This window comes from Amblyomma mixtum, chromosome 3 (genome assembly GCF_055824585.1).
Source record: "Amblyomma mixtum isolate Tamu chromosome 3, ASM5582458v1, whole genome shotgun sequence".
NCBI classification, from domain to species: Eukaryota; Metazoa; Arthropoda; class Arachnida; order Ixodida; family Ixodidae; genus Amblyomma; species Amblyomma mixtum.
In genome coordinates, this window is record NC_143014.1 from 72557785 (window position 1) to 72577112 (window position 19328).

The 19328-nt window shown below is 48.3% G+C and overlaps 1 protein-coding gene across 1 annotated transcript in view; it reads right to left on the bottom strand.

The window, feature by feature from the left end:
• LOC149350579 (uncharacterized) overlaps nt 1-17048 on the bottom strand; it is a 54576-nt gene extending 37528 nt beyond the window's left edge. The window contains exon 1 of the mRNA XM_089579620.1: nt 15931-17048. Within this exon, the coding sequence (XP_089435746.1) occupies nt 15931-16825 (895 nt within the window). The 5' untranslated portion in view covers nt 16826-17048. The remainder of the gene's footprint in view (nt 1-15930) is intronic.
• Nucleotides 17049-19328: the final 2280 nt, after the last annotated feature.

The following is a 19328-nucleotide window of genomic DNA, read 5'->3' on the forward strand; positions in this document are numbered from 1 at the left end:
AAGCATTTTTTGTGCCAGCTGAGAAGGAATTATAACAAGGTCGTTTGGAAGCCTGCAAAAGCTAGTATTCCTTGGGGTTATTGAGGTGCGGTCAGAAAAATGTGTCTCAGCTTCAAAAGCTTCCCTGCCAAGCTGGCAATACTTGGCGGAATTGTAAGCAAAACGGCAGGACAACACAGCCGATAGGCACCCGACAGGCAAGCGCTCGCCGCATTTTCAGCGAAGCACGTGGGGCTCCGACTGGGGTGATCAGAGTGCGGTATTTATAGGTGCCTGCGACCGCTGTCATTTGCAGCGACAGAGCGTTAACGGCCCAGATGGAAGAGCTCCCTGTGGAAGGCCTGCGCCGCGGCGGCTTCCTTTTTTTCCTGCGGCGACAGCGCATGGTGCGTCATTAGTGCTTGGGATAATTGGACGATGTTCGCGGGGCCTAAGAGCGCGCCCCGGCAACTCCGATCGAGGGCTTTGTTTCCACTGAGCACCTTTTGTTCGGGACTCGCGAGCGGCACAAGGACAAAAGGCGGGCCCTAAAGGGTCGGATGCTGCACCGAAAAACGACAGGAACAAGAAGCATCTTTCTCCTGACAGTGTGCTGTGCCTTAAGTCGCACCGCAGGTGCCTCCGCATCTCCGAGTTCACACATTCTCGCAACGAACGTTCACTTCGCTCGAGGGCCCTTAACGACCTTCGACCAAATCTGTGTGAACGCTGTCGGCGACAGTGAAGAAGCACACGGGAACAGCACGTGTTCCAGCACCGGTATTGGTGACACTAATTAGATTGTAGTGATTGGCAACTGGGAGTGCGCTTAAACGTGCTCAGTTGCAGAGTTCCGGTTAAAATATCTTCTGAGTGTCAGTCGCGACGCCATCTCTCTTTAAGGTGCCGTTTTGCTGTACCTTTGCTGTACCTTTGGTGCAGTTTTTGTCCTCTATTTTATTCATTAGTCGCAACTGACTAAACCAATACTTCCCACATGGAAGAAATCTCACCTCTCCTCTTACTTCCTTTATTCAATGCGTTACAAACCAATGCGAGGCACAACGTACTGCCAGCTCGTCTCAAGGCCAGTAAGGCGGCAAAACAAGGAAATGAGTTCGTTTCGCAAAGCTTTGACGAATCGCCGGTGTGTAGAGCGCTTGCCCTTCTTGCAGGAATTAATTGCGACCAGGAAACCTACTGGAAAATTGATGACCGGATCATTCACTTTGAATGGGCTCGCTAACTCGGACATTCCCGCCGTTGCCAATGGCATTGATTGCTAAGTAAATTAGCCAGCGGTCCATTAGACCTCCAGGCGCGCTCTAATGAACAGGTTTAACGTCGCGCCTAAATCTAATTTCATTGAGAGCCCTGACGTTAATAAAGCCGGCAAGCTTGCTTGCCGTGTTAGTATCTAAATATCATTGGTCGGGATGAAATGGCTTAGTCGGGTTTGGAATGCAAAAAAGTTATAAAAAATAGAGAGGTTCAATAAAGGTTCTGTTTGAAATAATACAGCCTGAACCGTACAAAAGTGCGAAGCGAGAACTTAGCCTTTGGTGGTCATCATCTTAGACAGCGTAACGATTTGTTTCACGGACTCGTCCTTGATTTTGCCAGCATCGAAATTAGTTTTTCGCATGTCATGTCGCTGCTATAGAAGAAGCGTGTATTCAGAGCAATTACTATGCTGTTTTCTTTGCATTCAAGATTACTCAAGGGCGACAGTGCAATACCGTTGGAGAAGTGTAACTTTAGCAAGTTGTACCATTTCCAACACGTGCGTACTGCGCTCAAGCAGTAGAGTACACGAATTCTACTAAAAGTTTCTGGGTGTATGTGCATAGCGTTCAATGCATGTCACATGCTGAACGCAGCAGCTGCAGTTAAGTGCCGGCTTGATCCAGATCGTTGGTTTTCTCTTTGTACGTGGACTGAGAGAACAGAAAAGAATGCGCCTGCGACGTATGCAGAGGTTGTAAAATATGCAGTCACTGCACGCTTTCCTTCATATTCAACGCCCGGAGATCGGGTCACGGGTGGATAGCCCGTTGTTTCTTTCGCGATGCACCTCGCGATCATACAATTACGCAATGAAAATTCGAAGATATCCGCGAACGATTCGAAATGCAGTGGCGATGCCGGATTTATTTCCTTTATTTGTAGGCCTGCTATAAATCTGCGCCACAGTGACGCGCCGTTCAGCTTGAAGATAGAACGTTTACGGCAGTACATGAGAAACTATCTCTTCCAGCAAATCCCCAGCGTTGCGCTTCCGATGGGAACGACATTCGATCCCTCACTAAAAGCACAGCACCCGTGATTTTACTCTTTCTTTATGACTGCTGCAGTTCGAGGAATACTGGTACAAAGGCCAAAATGGCGCATGCAAAGATCGAAGCAATATGAAAGGCGCTTTACTATCATAGTCGACGACCACTCCCTGAATACATGAGTGATGGTTAGACTTATTTATTTTTCAAGCAGCTTTCCTCAAAGTGCATGATCCCTTTTTAGTGTCTCTTTAACTCCAACGCAGACGTAAAAATAAATCTTGTCCTTGAGTAGAAAATCAGTGCTCGCTTGCATATTGCTTCAACCGTACACAGTGGTATTTTTGCAGCGTGAATAAGGAAAGTGACTGAAATCTTAGGAAATCAGTGTTGCAATCAAAAGACGCAGATATAAAAAAAAGGACAAGAAGCTGTGCAAATTCAATGACGAAAATACTGTACCCGTGACCTGATCCTTGTGGCTTCTCCGGCAGCCCATTATGCACAAGGTATAAAGATAAATCTGCGAACATAAAATAGTATGATACAAAAGCGTACCGGGACGGTGAAAGCAAAGACAAGTTTCTCATGGTTGCTCCGTCTTTCTCTTTTTCATTCGGTGGCCAATACCAGCTGAGAACATAAGCATAAACGCGTGCAGCCTGTCTCCTTGCGGGGTACCTCGAAGGAACACGTTATTTTTTATATCAGGGAGCCAATAATTACTAAAAAACACACGCGAATTTCTGGCGAAGGCGACAATGACAACGATGAGCGCGAGACTTGCGTCACATTTGCAGTTTGTATCCTTCAGTGTCTTCATTCAAATCGCGCATATGCTTTCTAGCCATAGAACAACAACTTGCCCAAAGGTGAACTCTCTTAAGCTTTATGAACCAGACGTGCACAGACAAATTCGCAAATAATTCTGGGATTTCAAACTTGCCCTCATGGCCAGAACAAAGGGCTGCCGAAAGGGAGTCCTACGACCGCATCAGAAGGAAAAAACAAAGGGATGTGATGCGATCGAACTGCCCCCGCGCCAAGTGTACTGGAAATCGGGTGGTGCAAGGGCGCACGCCCCTCCGCCGCGGCACTGACACGCCAACGCATCGACGCACCGCACCTTCAATCTCTTCAAGGTCGCGCCTCAGTGCGTTTACATCGGGAAACCACGTTTCGTTTACTCATAGCTTTGCTTGCAAACAAACGTACAAGCGCGCACGATGACGCTGCGACACGCGTTGGCAGCGCGCTTCGCCGAAGCTGTTGTTATGCGCCGTGTTTGTTCCAGCAAGCTGGAGAGCTCTGTTTACCCATGAAATACGCTTTGCGACAAAAGAGACATTAACTATGCAAGCAGTTTGAAAAGGCTTTGGTGACGTACAACCTTCAGCGTCAAAGACGCTGCTCCTCAAGTTTTTCATGCCTTGCTGATACATGCCGCAGGTGATGTGAAGTGCTCCGGTGCATCCTCACAAGCACGCTGGCATCAGGCGTGCTGAGAGGCAGTTTCGGGAAAGACGCCAGCCATGCGACGACCTGAGAGGTTGGAACGATGAGCGTGACAGGACCGAGTATGCGCTGGCCGGCCTTCTATTGAGAGGACTAAAGTTTCGTAAGAGGAGAGAAAATAAACATGTTGCGAGTAAGCCATGCAGAAGCCATAATTTCTTGATTTCATTCACAACGAGGGCTTAATCGCGAGGGAGCTAACGTAACAAGGTTTGATTGTCACAGCCGAGGGTTACGGCAGCACGTTTTCGCGGATTTGATACACGTAAGCGGTGCTACAGCTGAATAAACTAAGCCGTTAACACTTGCAAAAGTTTTGCCCACCAATTTTCGGCCCACTGAGTTACTGGGAGCATGCTTTTTAAACGTGCTGGTGCACTCACAAGAGAAACTGTGAGAAAAAGTAATGCAGTTATACTCGGAGTCAGTACCAAAGAACTTAGTTTCATTTTTATGCCACATATCTGCTCATTAATGTAAGAGAGGCCATGCTGCCTAGTAAAGGTGAACCGCGTGCCGCGCGTGTGATCGGTGCGCCGTTAGATGTATATACTCGCGCCAACTTTAGAAATCGGAAGAGGCCGCACAGGAGCCATCATCCATAAGACTGACAAGACGCGCCCGCCTCAAGGTGTAGGTGCGGCTTTAAGAGGAAGAGACAGAGACTCCTCTCAGGCATTAGCAGGAACGAGCGGTGCCAACAACCCGGCCGTGTAAGAGAACAACTCACGGTCATCTGAAAAGGAGCGAACAAAGCACGCACGACCAGAAAACACACGCGCATGAAAACAAGAAGAAAAGACAAAAAGAGAGAAAACTGTCCGGCTCGGTTATCACTGCTCTTCACGCTTCTGAAAAAGCAAATGCAATTTTAAAGCTTTTCGGAACGGTTCGGCGCACGGCACTGGCTTCGCACAAATGTGACTATTTTTGGGTTTCCCAGCTTCCCCTCCGCCTTCACGCTCTGTCTCCGCAGGAAGCCTTTCAGACGCACCCACGCTTCCCAGTGTCTTCTGATTTGCTCTCAACTTCACCGACGCCCTCGTCTTTCCCACTAGCTCAGCAGCAGGTCCGTCTTCCTTGATGCGCGACGGCAGTTGCAAACGCACGCGCGAAGGCACCTGCAGTTTGCGCATGTAAAGTGCCTTGTTGCGCCAGGTTGGCTATTGTTAAAAGCCTTCATTCCTGCAGCAAATTTGCTTATCCCGTCAAATATTACAGCTCAGAGTAAGCGTTCGCGTGACTTGTGATTTTCTATAAAGCTAAATGGTTGATGGTTGCGGTAACCATGCGCGCGGTCGCTATTACAATCGCGGGCCTTTGCATTTTTCCCATCGAGTGCAGCTCTCTGAGGCCAAGGCTGCAAGGTTGGTGGCACTGGCTTTGAAGGCCAACGTTGTGTAAGTGCAAATGTTACAGGTATGCTGCATCGCACTACCCGCATGCACACCGGAGAAATATAAAAAACAAAATGCGACTGTCACCTTCCACATCCGCAGAAATCGCGCAGCGTCCATTGTCAATCCGGCGAGCTGTGAAACTCGGATCTAGAAAGCTGTGTCTCGAGCAACTTGTGTCAAGTAAACGCCTACAGACGCACCGCATGTGGGACCAACCGCGCTCACTTGACGCTGTGAAATTCCAATGCGCGTACTCGGCACTTGTGATTCGAATAAAAGCCACTCGAAATCACTCTTCCAGCACCCAGTGTAAATTAAATTTTCACCGACCAGCGCACATTGAAGATTCGATAAGTCCGCCTACGAAGAGCCCTTAAAGCACTAAACGCCATTTTCACTCTAGCTGAAAGGCACAAACCAAACTCAATTCATCCGGTTTCCTTTCTTACTTTGCGATATTACCTTCTTGCTGAGCGCGCTAATATATTTTGGCGCCATTTTTTTTTCTTTCCGTGAACAGAGATCTAACGTCCACTGTGGCTCAGTGACTGCAATAAAGAAGAAACACAAAAGTGGTAGCTGAGTAGTACTTCGGGCGCTGAGGCGTTCAAATCCGGCAGTGATAACTGCATTTTTATGGAGCAGCATGCGAACGCCTTCCTTGCGGAGTGCGTCACTTTTGAACCATGGTGTCGATTTGACACATAAAGATTCACGAACACGAAACAAAAGCCTACGGCGCCTTCTTGCACGTAGCATCCGCATTTTGGTTTGTTTCGCTGGTATGTATACTATTTTATACTATTCGGTGCCCTCATAGCCGTAGTCATTGTTTTTTGAAGAACCAGTATTTTTTCTCTCCTTTGAAGCCTTCGGTGCCTGTTGTAAACATTTTTCTTGTGCTTAACGTGTGCCGTACTAACAAGTCATCAGCAGTGAATGCACAACAACTAAAGTGTTCCACAAGAGCAACAAGAAATTTATATTTGGGAAGGTGTCAGAGCGGTGAGCGTAATAGCACCAGTTATTCTGTTGCGAGCTGTCCTTACACCGAATAGAAAGACTAATTAAGAAATTCCTTCTCTTTTGCCTCTCTCGCACTGCTTCGAGCTACCACCCCCTTTTATTAAAGCCAGGTTTTCAGGGTCAGCCGTACCACGAACAGCGGCAGCAATCCCACTTGCACCCCTCTTTTTATGGCGCGCGAATTTGTAAGCATGCGGAGTTTCTGAGGTAGAACTTTATGGAACTTGTCCTGGTCTTTGTGCGCGGTGTCACTTCCTGCTACTGCGATGGACTTCGAGCTATGAAGCAGGGTCCCGCGAATTAAGTAGCAGAACGATCAGCGCGGGTAAGAGCTAAGAGCTTTCACGTTAATTAAGGCAGTGGCCTCGTAACACCGCGCATGCTCCCATGGAGAGCATTGTTTCCTTAACGCACCGGCACCTTGCCACCGACCAGCTCAGCCTTCTCCTCGAGCGTAAGCTCGCGAAACGAGACGGATACTTTCTGGGCGATGCAAATCCTTCGCCTTTCTAAACCTGTTTCCTCTGAGCCCACTGCCGGCTTCTCCGTTCTCCCCGAGGCGACGGTTTCGAGCCGGTGCGAAAGCTTGTTTGCCAAGCAGCGGCGGCGACGGTGGCGTCGGTGAATGCAGCAGCTCTATTTAGCATTCGACGAGGGGTTCCGGTGCCCCAAGCAATCACATTTCGCCAAGGTTTGCTCCGCCGAGCGAATACATTCAATTAGTGGGAGCTATCTTCGCATGTACGTTCCGCCGCATTACGACACCGTCGGAAAGTACACGCCGGACAGGGAAGGTAAACTGGCAGACCGGCAGGCAGCGCGCGCGATAACCAACCTCGCAAGGCGAAAGAGACGAGAAGGAAGTCGATCAACCGGAGCACGCTGATGAGACAATTTGGAGGAGGTCTCGCGACCGTTTTTGTGCGGCGGCTTCTCGCGGAGTGAAAACGGCAGCGTTTCGTAAGCGTCGTTCCGTCCTCAGGCGCCGGCGAGACGCTGATCTCAGCGTAGAAAAGGCGAGCCATACTCGATGGGCACCGGGGAACGGGGGCAAGCCTGCCCGAGGGCCAGCGCTAAACTTAACCGCTTCTGCAACGGAGGTGGGCTCAAGTGACGTAGCGCGAGTGGCGAAGCTCGGTGCAATCCCATGCTTGCACGCGCGCCTCGCCCAATTGCCGACGCTCGGAAATCAAGGCGATCACGAGATTGTCTTCCGGCGCCTCCGCATGACGCAATGGATAGAATTAGCTCGGCGCTTGAGCTAGCCGCGTCTTTACACCGTATGACCGCGACACTAGGCGACATGAAAAAGTGGGTACGGTAATGACGAAGAAACAGACGGTAGCATTCCGAGTGGTTGCTAATCCTTGCGTGCAGCACCACGATGTATGAACGAACGTTAGTAAGGAGTAAGGTTGTAGCAACATATACACATAATGCATACAAACGTACGCGTATATAGCGTATAACATCACATATATACCACTTAAAGCAAAAACGCACATGCTGCCCCTGGTCTGGGCAACCGCAATGTCAGCGAATATAACAGAGCTTCACAAATCGCAGAAAGAGGTGCTCTGCATAACGGCTAATTCTTTTCTTGATGCTTATACACGGCCTTTCTTCAATTCATTAGGGATAGCATCAGACCTCGATCTTTGTAACTTTACCCTCAGATGCCATTACGAAGCTAAGCGGAAACACAGCAGCCATTTGTTCGATAACCGGGCCCGTCTAACACCGCGTAGCAGACATCATTACATTTAGATGAATTTCGAACTATCCTACGTTGTCGAATCGATTATGAAGGCTTCGATTCAAGATTGTCCAAATGCTAAAGAATATGTCTGTGGACTAATTGCCACTATAGAGGTGAGAATTTCTTGTCATATTTGGGCAGAAGTGAACGCGGTCTTTGCACTTGCCTTAGTTAAGTGCAGTTCATCTAAGGACACATGAACACCGGCGAGTCGCGGACGCCGCGTGAACGGTATCGGTAGATTACTTACGGACTCGAAGCATTAGGAAGGCAGGCAAACACCGGAACAAATCGGCTTAAACCTGTCGCGCGACCTCCACGACTCGGCAGTGTGAACGGGCGCTTTGGTTTTAGCACTGATATTGTATCGCCAGGGTGCAGGACACCCTTGTCAAAGGTGTCGACTCTGTTTTTCATTAAAACTGGCAGGCTTAATTTGTCATTTTTGGAAAATGTATGAATAACTGCTGCCGCAAGCGCCTCCTTAGGCTGCGCACTCCCAGCTAAGCCTCTGTTTTGGCCCTTTGATTGCGTCTCGCATCAGCGTTGTTATTTATTTATTTATTTTATGCGCGTATTTATTTACTTATTTATTCATTTATTTGAAATACGGGCCTGTAATTCTATTGTAATAGAATAAGCAGGATAGATAGAAAAAAAAATCCTATGCCCAGCAAAAACATTTTAACACATGAAAAAGAACAGAGTAATAGATCAAACGACAGGGAACTAAGAGAAATAGGTAAGGAATACAAGTTAAAGTATAACAATAAACTAACATAAAATGCACGTAGCTCGTGTTATCAGTGCGGAATCGAACAAGTCGTGATATAGCACAATCCACGATATGATGAGCAAAATATTACAAGCAGATATGAAAAAGAAAATGAAAATCATAAAAAAAAACGTAAATACAAAAACTGCAGCAAAATGAAGCTTAACAGGTACCGCAAAGCAAAACAGATAATAAAAGGATGTGACCGAACGCATGTTGCGGTGGCTTCCGTAAAATGCGCGATGAGTCGGTAATGGACTCCATCTGGACGAGAAAGAGAAGCGATGTTATCTGGCAAACCTCCCATAATCTGACAGCTAGAGAAGGTGTCGATGACGCTAATTAGCCACCGCAGATACCATGTAGAAAACTGGTGAACGAAGAATGATTGGAGTCGAATAGTAAAACATGACGCTTTAGGCGGAGCGAGTCTGGGTTCAAGGCTCATACAATTCAAAGAAGGAATGCTTCAGATTTTAATCTCCTTTCGCTCCTCGTGTGTACCCCAGCTCATCGCTTTCGCGGCTGCCCCTCAAAAGACGCCAGCTGCGCAAACATCGCCTCGGACATGGATGCGCAGCTGCCACAGTCAACTCAGGGGTTTGCTTTTTTCCATGACAAAAAAAAAAAAGCACGCACGACGGATGACCTTCAAGGTGTCACACTTGAAATAGAATGTCGACGCGCCAGTTCAATCATAACTCACTTCAGGCACATAATAAAACGAACGAAAAAGCAATAATGTCATTGCAAATTCTGAAGCGCAACCTTTCATTAAAGTCCAGCGAAAAATAGGAAGACGCTCTCTGCTAAAAAACAACTGAGTTGATTTCTCGTCTTCGCTGTGCTATGGCGAGGCTTCGTGTTACCTGCTCGAGCTTCGCCACTCAATTCATTTTGCGTTTGAATTTCGAAAACAATAACGTTATCTCTTTTTTCCACTAACTGTTTCAGAATGCCTTAGCTTCGCTGCGGTGCTTTCCTGCCCAGAAACGAGATCATTGGGGGATCCTGTTAGTGCGTCTTAAGGAGAGGCGTGTGAAAGAGCATTAATTAATGCAGATTCGAACGGTCCGGCGTCTTCTTCCTGCTGCCGTGGCATTCCTCGAGCGCGGGCCCCTGTGCCAAGCGTCACGGCGCTGTGATAAAGTTTATCCCGATGGGGGAATCCGACCCGCGAAGCTGCGCGCTTCTTGGAAAGATCAAGAGGCGTTCCGTCGAAGATGGTAACGGCGTACCTCTCGAGAGGCCTGATGGTGCTTGCGTTCGCGATACTCAGCTGAACGAGGGCGCTAATGCGAAACTTGATTAGCGTTGGGGAAGTGCACTCAGCCAACTTTCTGAAGCATCGGTAAGGAGGGGGGGATGAAAGCTCCTTGACCCGCTCCTCAGCCCCCGAGGTGCGTGGAAAAAATAAAAAATGAAGATGACACCAGCACGGTTGAAAACGCGCCCCGCGGTGTTCAGCAGTACTGTCAAAAGCGAAACGATCTTCACAGCGTGCATGCGTATTAAAGGCGTCTCGACAAAACCCTAAGAATCCCACAATCCACAATGAGTCTGCAAAGTTCAAGTACAACCCTGCAATGAGGACACTCAACTCCCGCTCTTAAAGATGTCCCCTGCAACGCTGATATGTGATACATTCTAACATTTTGGCGAAAAGCCCCAATATGCTGCCTGTCGTGGGTTTGGACCTTACCTACAATAAGGGCCACCATTGAATGTCGGTGAAACTTAAATCCGTTCACTGCAGTCATTAAAAGTGCGGCATTTGCCTATAGGCATGCTCTAAGATATTCTGATATAGATAGCATCTCTTAAGTTTTGTTGCGCAGCATGATTGGAGGTGCGGTTAAAGTTAGGCTCTCGTGTGTATGTACAGGCGCCCACAATTTTTTTCAAAACACCGAAATCGCGATCTGAATTTGCTCGCTACCACGCATTGAGAGACGCACTGTGCAGGTATCGCAAGGAAGTCCAAACAATACAGTTCAGTTCGTGGCTGCATGCCTCAAGCAATTAAGCTTTCTTGAATTCTCCACGTTCTGAACACTTTTTTGGGAATCTGCACCCTTGTGCTCCTTTGGTGCCGTCTAGTAGTATGTTTATGATTATTGATGTATTTTGTGTCGCTATTTGTGCACTTCAAACTACTTTTCATTGGGACGAAGCTGCCATCATTTTACTTTCTGCTCTGGGCCACAAAGTGAAACTTGGGAAGTGCTCTGGCATAAAGCACGAACCGCAGTGATCACGTACGCCTGCAATCCAATCTCTTCGAGCTAAAGAAAAAATCAATGCTTTGCAAGAATTGCACAGTGAAATAACAGAAAATTTTGCTGACTACATCAGACTCCAAAGTTCGTACATATAATTGTCTGTGCTGTGTCAACCACTCACGCTCCACTACTACTGCTCCACTCTGAAGCCGCTTTGAATTGAGGAAAACGCCAGTGTCTGACCCCCCCCCCCCCCCCCCCCCCCCCCCCACGAAGCACGTATGAAGGTTATCTGTGGTACACACGAAAGAAAAAGAAAATAGCCGCAAAAACGTTTATACGGGTACAAAGCCCCTTAAAGAAAGGGCGGCGCGGCAATTCCAGGCGCTTCCTGGAAATGGCTCCCGTACAAAAGCATCCGATCCATTTTCCTGTACGTAACGATAGCGCCTTTCGGAGTCAGACGATGTTCTGCGTCGCAACGAGGCGCTGCTGTAGCCAGGAAACACTGTAATAGAAAGTCCCGGTCGCCGGTGGAGACGCCTACCGAACCGCGTCGTTAATGAAGGGAACAGGAAATGTATCGCAATATTACAGCGCCTACCCACTAACCGCTAACGCTTCCGCCCCGCCGGTTTCTCGCGCATAGAAACAATCAAGGAGTGCGAAAATAGGGCTTTTCTGTAGGAGAAAGCCGAGGGTGAAAAGAAATGCCCCTCTTTTTTTTCTTATTTTCGCCCATCATGTCGTTGCGGTGCAAGCTGCTCGAAGCTGAGTTTAGCTCTCACGTTTTATAGGTGCGACGTGAGATTGAGACTTGCAGCCGCTCCAGGCTTATGTAACCAGAACTGACAAGTCATCACTGGCGCTTTTAGGCTTCTTTCTAAGGCTTTCAGTCAGCTCCTGGAAGTACAATACGCTTTGGCCCTATGGCCTCCTTCTATACCACAATGATACGCAATATCCTTTCGCACATACGGTATCCACAAATATCAGACAGCGATTTTTTCTTTCACAATGGCTCAGTTATTTGCCTCAAAAGTGCAGTATCTGATAAGAGCCTGTACCAAATCTTTCCAATCTGAATTACAGCGAAGCGTATCTTTACCCGCTGATTCCTCTATAGCTGTTTTTCTGTTGCACTCTTGCCACGTTGGAACATACGCACATGACAACTGCATTGTGAACGGCTGCATTTACAGGGTGTTAAAAATTAAGGTGACCGAGTCCTAAAAACAAACAGTGAGCACAACAAGAAGGACGCGTTTGCACGTAGGTTATGCGAGCAGGAGGACACCAAATTAGAGAATACCTGCCCTCAACTAAACTCAACTTACGTAATTACGCATGCAAGACAGTTTCCATTATTGACAGTCAGCGCTCCTGTCCGTCGTGTACCACCTTTTTCTTGTCCGTTGTGTTTTGTGCGCTGGTTCCTTCAGAAGTATGTATTACCAACTAGCCCAACAACAAGTGTTGCTCAAGAGTTCTCAGTCGTTGACAAAGTATTTCTCCTCACAGTTCCTGAAGTAACCACATTTATTTACCTGGTTGCATGCCTGGCTTACCTGGCTTGCATGTACTGCTCATTGTTTGTCTTTTAGAGGTCGTGAAAGCCTAAATTCGAAAGTCCTGTATATTTGCACAATTTTAAAAGCGCAGGAAAAGGACGACAGAACTGGGAAGGACAAGCATCAAGTTTTGTCTTCCTTTGTCTTTATAAAAAATTCGGTATGCTCTACCATCCAGCCCCGACTGACAGCTTTCCTAAGCTGTATATTTTCGTTAATCTACACCCTCAGATACGAGAAGCAGAAGCGCGGGCGTTGGAAAAGAAGTCCTTGACGATTGAAGCTAATGCCGCTAGTTTAGCTTTTTCACATCAGTTTGCGATGAAGAAAGGTTGTGCACTATTCAGATAGCACTCACTGAATGAGAGTGTGGCTTCATGAAAGGCCTCATCATCACAAGTGTTTTTGATACGCCATTTAGCAGCATCTTGTTAGGTGAACCATAACGGAGTTGACTCACTGAAAGAAACTAGTTGCCGAAGAGCGCTACAGAGCTAAGAAGGGTTCACAATAGCGCGTTGTAACAAAATAAAGCATCTGATTACAACAGAGGCCTATATTTAACGAATCGTATGACGGGAGCAGCCCTTCGATTGCTCGCAGCAGTATCATGCATTGAATGCGCTAACTGATTAGCGCACTTGGTTACGCTGCCGTGAGCACACAACTTTAGGCAACAGAGGAAATGATGTGAAGCTCTCCTCGAGGCGAACAGCACTCTGAGCCTTTTCTCCGCTGCATTGTTGTTCGCTCAGCTCCAGTTTCCATGATGAGTGCAAGATGTCGCTGCGTCAGACGACTAAATGAAGAACTTTTAATTTCGACGCTGCTATTCGTTGACTATGAGGCGAAACCGGGCCACAGCCCCTTGCCACGCATGCCACGCCATGCTGTTCCTGAAATCAGATTGCCACGTCCTTGCTAGCAACGGCGAAATGAGCGAGTGTTTCCACACAACGACGACTAAAGAAATAAAAGTGCAGAACCGAATCCACAAGGATGTTCATACGTAACATCGCTTCGTGATTGGCCGGCTCCTCTCTGCAAACCAATCGCGACAGGAAACGAGATCATGGCCGGGGCACCCGACACTCACAAAACGGGTATCATAGGCAGTAGCTGAGCGTGTCAGTCTCCTAGTTATCGACAACCGATTTCGTTTGTGTATTAAGAAGGGATTAAACGCAATACCACTCTTTACTTGCTTGCTTATGCTCCGCACTAAGGAAATAAGCAAAAAGTACTTGATGTAAAATGAATTAGGAGCTTCTCTGAAAATACGTTGTTTGTCTATTTATTTATTCAATTATTTACTCATTTATTTATTTACACAATACTGCTAGCCTCAAGGTGAGGCTGTAAGCAGGAGTGGGAAATAAGAAAAAAAAACATACTGTGACATGCGTAAAACAAATCAAGGCACAACAAGCTGCCTTCACAACCAATGAGATGCACTCACGAGAAAAAATAGATGTTGCAAAGTTGCGAGCATAAACACATGACTCAATAGCAAGAACGCTCCGTAATCGACAGTTACAACTAGAGAGCTTTCATAAATGCTTGAGTAGAAGGGCATTCTACAATGCTGGCCGGTAGCCGGTTCCACTCACGGACAGTGTTCGGGAAGAAGGAGTTAGCAAAGGTTTCAGTGTGACAGGAATAATCTTCAAGTTTTTTTGCTATGATGCGATCGGGTAGTTCGTCGGTGCACAGGCTCTATGTACTCGAGTTTGCGTATACCTAGTTTATCATGAAACAGCAAGTGCATGTATTTTAATCGGTCATACCGACGGCGTTTTTGTAAACTGTCTAAACCAGCCTTTCTTTCTAGTGCACTAGCGGAAGTACGCCAACTATATGATCGGTATACAAACCTAGATGCTTTCTTTTGCACAGATTCCAGCTTGTCTATGTTGCCACGAGTGTGCCAGTCTCAAACAATTCATCCATATTCTAATACTGGTCGAACTAAGGTTTTGTACGCTATTTAACTTCGTTTGTACTTCGTCGGGGAGTTCTTCTTAAATAACCTAATTTCCGCATGGCCCTCTTCACGATATTCGATATATGTTCATTCCACCTTAGATCCGTTGTTATGGTTATGCCCAGGTATTTATAGTTGTTTACCATTGCGAGAGCGCTGCTGCCTATGAAATATGAGAAAATTAACGATTGTTTCTTGCGTGTTACGGTCATGGCAACAGTTTTTTCGTGTTTATTGACACCTTCCAATCTGAGCACCAGGTTGCAATCCTTGATAAGGCACTATTAAGTAGAACCTGATCGCTGGAATTGTGAATTTCATGATAGATTATGCATTCATCCGCATATAGCTTGATTTTAACGGGTAGGTTATGAACTATGTCGTTGATAAATATTAAAAAGAATAAAGCCCCCAGAACAGATCCCTGTGGTATACCCGACTTAATAGGCGCCGGAGCAGAACGGAAGTGATCTATTCTGACGCACTGGCATCGGCCAGATAGGTATGCTTCACTCCATTCAAGAAGCGAATTGTTTTTCAACAGTGGTTCTAGTTTTGAAAGAAGTTTAGGGTGCGAGACGCGATCAAAGGCCTTTTCAAAATCAAGAAATATAATGTCGATCATCTTTTCTCTTGAAGATATGTTTAAAATGCTGCTCATAGCAAAAAAAAAAAAGGAGGCAAGGAGGCAGATGTGAGCTTATGTGAGTTTTGCCGTAACCTATCTCATCAGGACCTGTTCCAGGACTTTCGAGGTGTCCTGGTTCCTAACGACCGTGAGTACTCAAACAAGAAAGAACCATTTGCTCTAATCGAAACTAAGGAAACCCAATTCTAAGTAGAAGACAAGATCTAATCAGATAGCGACCAGGTGTAAGCTAACCAGACTGTCTAAACCCCGGCGCTGCTTGTACTTATTATGTCTACATTTTAGTTTGAGGGCGTGACAGTCACTCTGAACACAAATCAGTGTGCATACGCGATACATGTGACGTAGCAACTGACAGTACCGGCAGGCGCTTAATGGACGCAGGCCTTAGAGCCCAAGCTTGTAACTTTTTATTTCGACGGCTAAAAACGAAGGCACCATAAAATATACGTAGCTGTCGGTAATTCTGCTTACGCTAGATATCTTTGATGACTGCGCAATTCTCATCACCTTTTTGAGTGACGTGACTCTGGTCCAAAAGTATTGAAAGTGCTGAAAAACTGTCATTTAACTTCAAGTTCGCTTGTGGAGCCGACATCCATGCCCTGGCACGGACAAATGCTGCAACCAACAGAGTTCACGACTAGGCACGACGGATAGCGCATTCGATCTGCCAGCGGGAAAGAGCACGGCAAGGGGCACCTTTGAAACAGCGCTCGAGCGCCGTTTGAAACGTGCCACTCGCCTCGGAGCCGAGGGGGAGGGCGCACTCACCGACCGAGCTGTCGTACGCGTAGATGTACTCGGAGGTCATGAACTGGTTGATGAGCGACGTCTTGCCCACCTCTCTGGCGCCAAGGACAAGGATTCGGTAGCGGGCCAGGTCGGCCGCCTCCGCGCTGCGCGTCACCACCACCTCGGGGGGCAGTCCGGAGAGGCTGGGGCCGGCCGGCTCGAGGCAGGCCAGCGCGAACGAGGCCCGGTCTGTGCGCGCCGCCGGCTCGGGGCTGAGCTGCTGCAGGGAGCTGACCACGCGCCTGTCTCCGTCCAGCGAGGCGCACACGCAGTAGGCGTCGCCGCCTTCGCCGTCTGCTGCCGCGGGCACGGCCAGCTTGTGGCCACTGCCCGTGGAGGCGACGCTGTGCGTGCTGCGCGACTTGGAGCGGAACGAGTCACCGCGGTTCACGACGCCCTTGGAGGTGACAGCAAAGTTCCTCAGGCGCTGCACGTCGGCCGTCGGCTCGTCGCAGGGCAGCGAGCTACTGGACGAGCCTCGCGAGTCGTTGGCGCCGTTCACCATGAGCAGGTCGCCCGGGATACTGGCGATCCGGTCGCGGAAGTGGCGCTGCAGCGAGTGCGGCCGGCGCGTGGTGCGCATGGACTGGGACCGGCTCACGCTGGCGTCCCGCTGAGGGGACGCGGTGGCCGAGGCGCAGCCGTTGCTGTGGCTGCCGTGGTACCGGTGCGGAGAGGCGCGCGGCTTCCTGCGGACGCTGTGGCTGGGGCTGTGCTGCTGCTGGCTCGAAGGGCTGCGACCACCAGCGGCGGCGCCGCCACCCGCCCCGTCACCCGTCAGGCAGCTTTCGCTGTCCGCCGAACCCTGGCTCGAGGAAGGCCGGGCCGTGGTGCGCGTCGGCGACGCCCGGCGCGCCGCGTTCTCCAGGGCCATGCCGGTCGGCCTCGGCAGCCGAGGTTGCGGACTAGTGCCACCCGCCGACACAAGTGCAGTCCGACAACGACAACGGCGCGGCAGTCGTGGGGCTCTCCGGAAGAAGCCCCGCTCTGTACAGGGCCACGCTGGCGAACACCATGCGCCGCACGGGGCAAAACAAAGCACGCGCGTTAGCCTCGCGAGTCGAAGAGGGAGCAGCCGCGAACGCGCGCTGAGCTCAGTGCGTGTGAGTGTGAGCCGCGTGCAGGCCCGACCGCGACTTTTATGGCCCGCGGCCCGTCACGTGGGCCGTGACGTGTCGCCCCGGCGCTCGGAGCGAGCAGTAAATCTGTCTTGGTTGGCTCCTGGGCCCCTGACGCACGCGCACACACGCACGCGGCGCCGGAGAGCGCGAGAAGCGCCCGCTCCTCTTCCAGGAACTTTCTCCTCACCTCGGTCCCGCGAACACCGCGCAGGTGGTTTCAAAACAGCGCGCCTTGGCCAGTAGCGCGACAATCACGCGCGGCAGCTACACGGCAGGGAACAGCCCGTAAACATTGGCTTCTCGGCCGCTTCTCTTACGCATTGCGCGTGCATTTGCAGTGTTCCAGAGAAAAGGTCGCTTGGGAAAACAGCAGGTGACCTAAATGGCTCCCTTTGGCCGTCAGAATTGGACAATATTTAGAGGAAAACGCGCATATTTTTCATGATATCACTGTTATTCAATGCGCCAAAAGAAATTGTGCTTTTTTATGTTGTGTTTCAACCGATGTTATGCAAAAGAGGCGGCTATAGTTCAAGAAGTGTACGTAGAAATGACTTCCTAAGTATTTGAATGAGACGGCAGAATATGTTTTCCAATTCTGACGCTGTTAGTGTCAAGAGGAATGAATACTTCAAAAATTCATTTATTTAAACGTTCGGACATCCCAAAGTATAGCGCCGTATGTCCTGCAAGTGCCAGGATTTCAGGTATTTAATGTATGTTTGCATTTTTGCGGCAAATTCGTATTACGAAGATGAATTTCGAGAGACAGACGGGGAAAAAAGAGAATTTTTTGCGGCTACGTTTTTTTTTTTTTAAAGTACTTCCCACTCTTTGGCTTTTTTGCATTTCAAGAAAGCATGCCGCAGAGCACGCTTTACAGGGGTACAAAAAGGAAGCGGAGTGGAGGAACGTCTCGGCGTGAGTTGAGCACAATCTATTCCGACAAGTGATTTAATGTGGATGTAGACGCGACACAACCATTCCAAAGGAACGTACAACAGAGGTTAAGTCAGTATAAGAATATTTACTGTGAATGCTTTAATCATTTGACGAAATACTAGTAAGTGGTCATGACTGAAGGTAATTCTCAGTAACTGCCTCACTCTCGCTGGACACCTCAACCCAGCCATAAGAGAGGGGATGAAGACGGGAGTGAAAGAAGGAAGACATAAAGAGGCATCGCAGTGCTGGATACCGAATTAATTTCGAGCACCCGGGGGCACTTTAACATACACTGACATCGCACAGTACATTGCCTTGTTTTGAAGATCGCAACAGTCAAAACGCGTTTGTAAAAATGGTGTAGACATTCTGGTAGAATGAGAGAGAGAGAGAGAGGGAGAAAAAAATAATAATAAAGGAATACCCCATCTGCCAATGCAGCTCGTAACACACGTGCCGATGAACAATGAACTGAGTTACACTGTTGGAAAGTTGACGAACTACAAAACGGGAAAACTCTAGGTGAGTGTCCTCGAGGAGAGCCTTTTTTATTGCTACATTGTTTGGAGCCTCCCCTCTGCCTAATATAAGCCAATGGTCTGAAAAACAAATTAATTAATGCTGACGCCACAAAATTGCAATAATATCGCTGGCGGTCGCCCGCAAAAAACATGCGGATATTGCACTTCCCAATAATAAAGTGTCAAAAGAAACCTGACATTTCCCAATTTATGCAAAGGCGGCTTTATAAATGCGAGAGCATTATATGGTTCACTTTCAAGGTCATGTTAGCAAAATATTTGTCCGCAAAAAAAAAAACGGCACCATGTGACGTCACGAGTCGACGTCATGCCAAGTCGCGTGATCGGTGTAGTATATCGTGAGGGGAACTTGTGAGTGGTGTAATATGTCGTGATTAAGATGATGACGTCACGCCATTAATTAACGCTAATTAACATTAATAGATCGCTATTGCTGATCATACCTAATTAGCGTTAATTAACGTAACTGGGCAGCGCAAAGACTAATTAGTGCCGTTAGTGATGACATCGTAGGAGTGTGACATCATATCAAGTCACGTGACAACGATGTAATGTGACGTCATACAAATTCACGTGACAGATGATTGCAGAGAGTTCAGGCCACGTGGCAAGTAAGGTGCACGTCCCAATCACCACCCCTTAATCTATGACGGCATAGATGCAATACCAGCTATGGCATTTTGGCTGACCTCAATGCGGTGGCAGCATTCCCGACTACATTCGCACCAAAATTTTGAGCAACCGTTGGTCGTGCAGCGGTTCGGGTGGT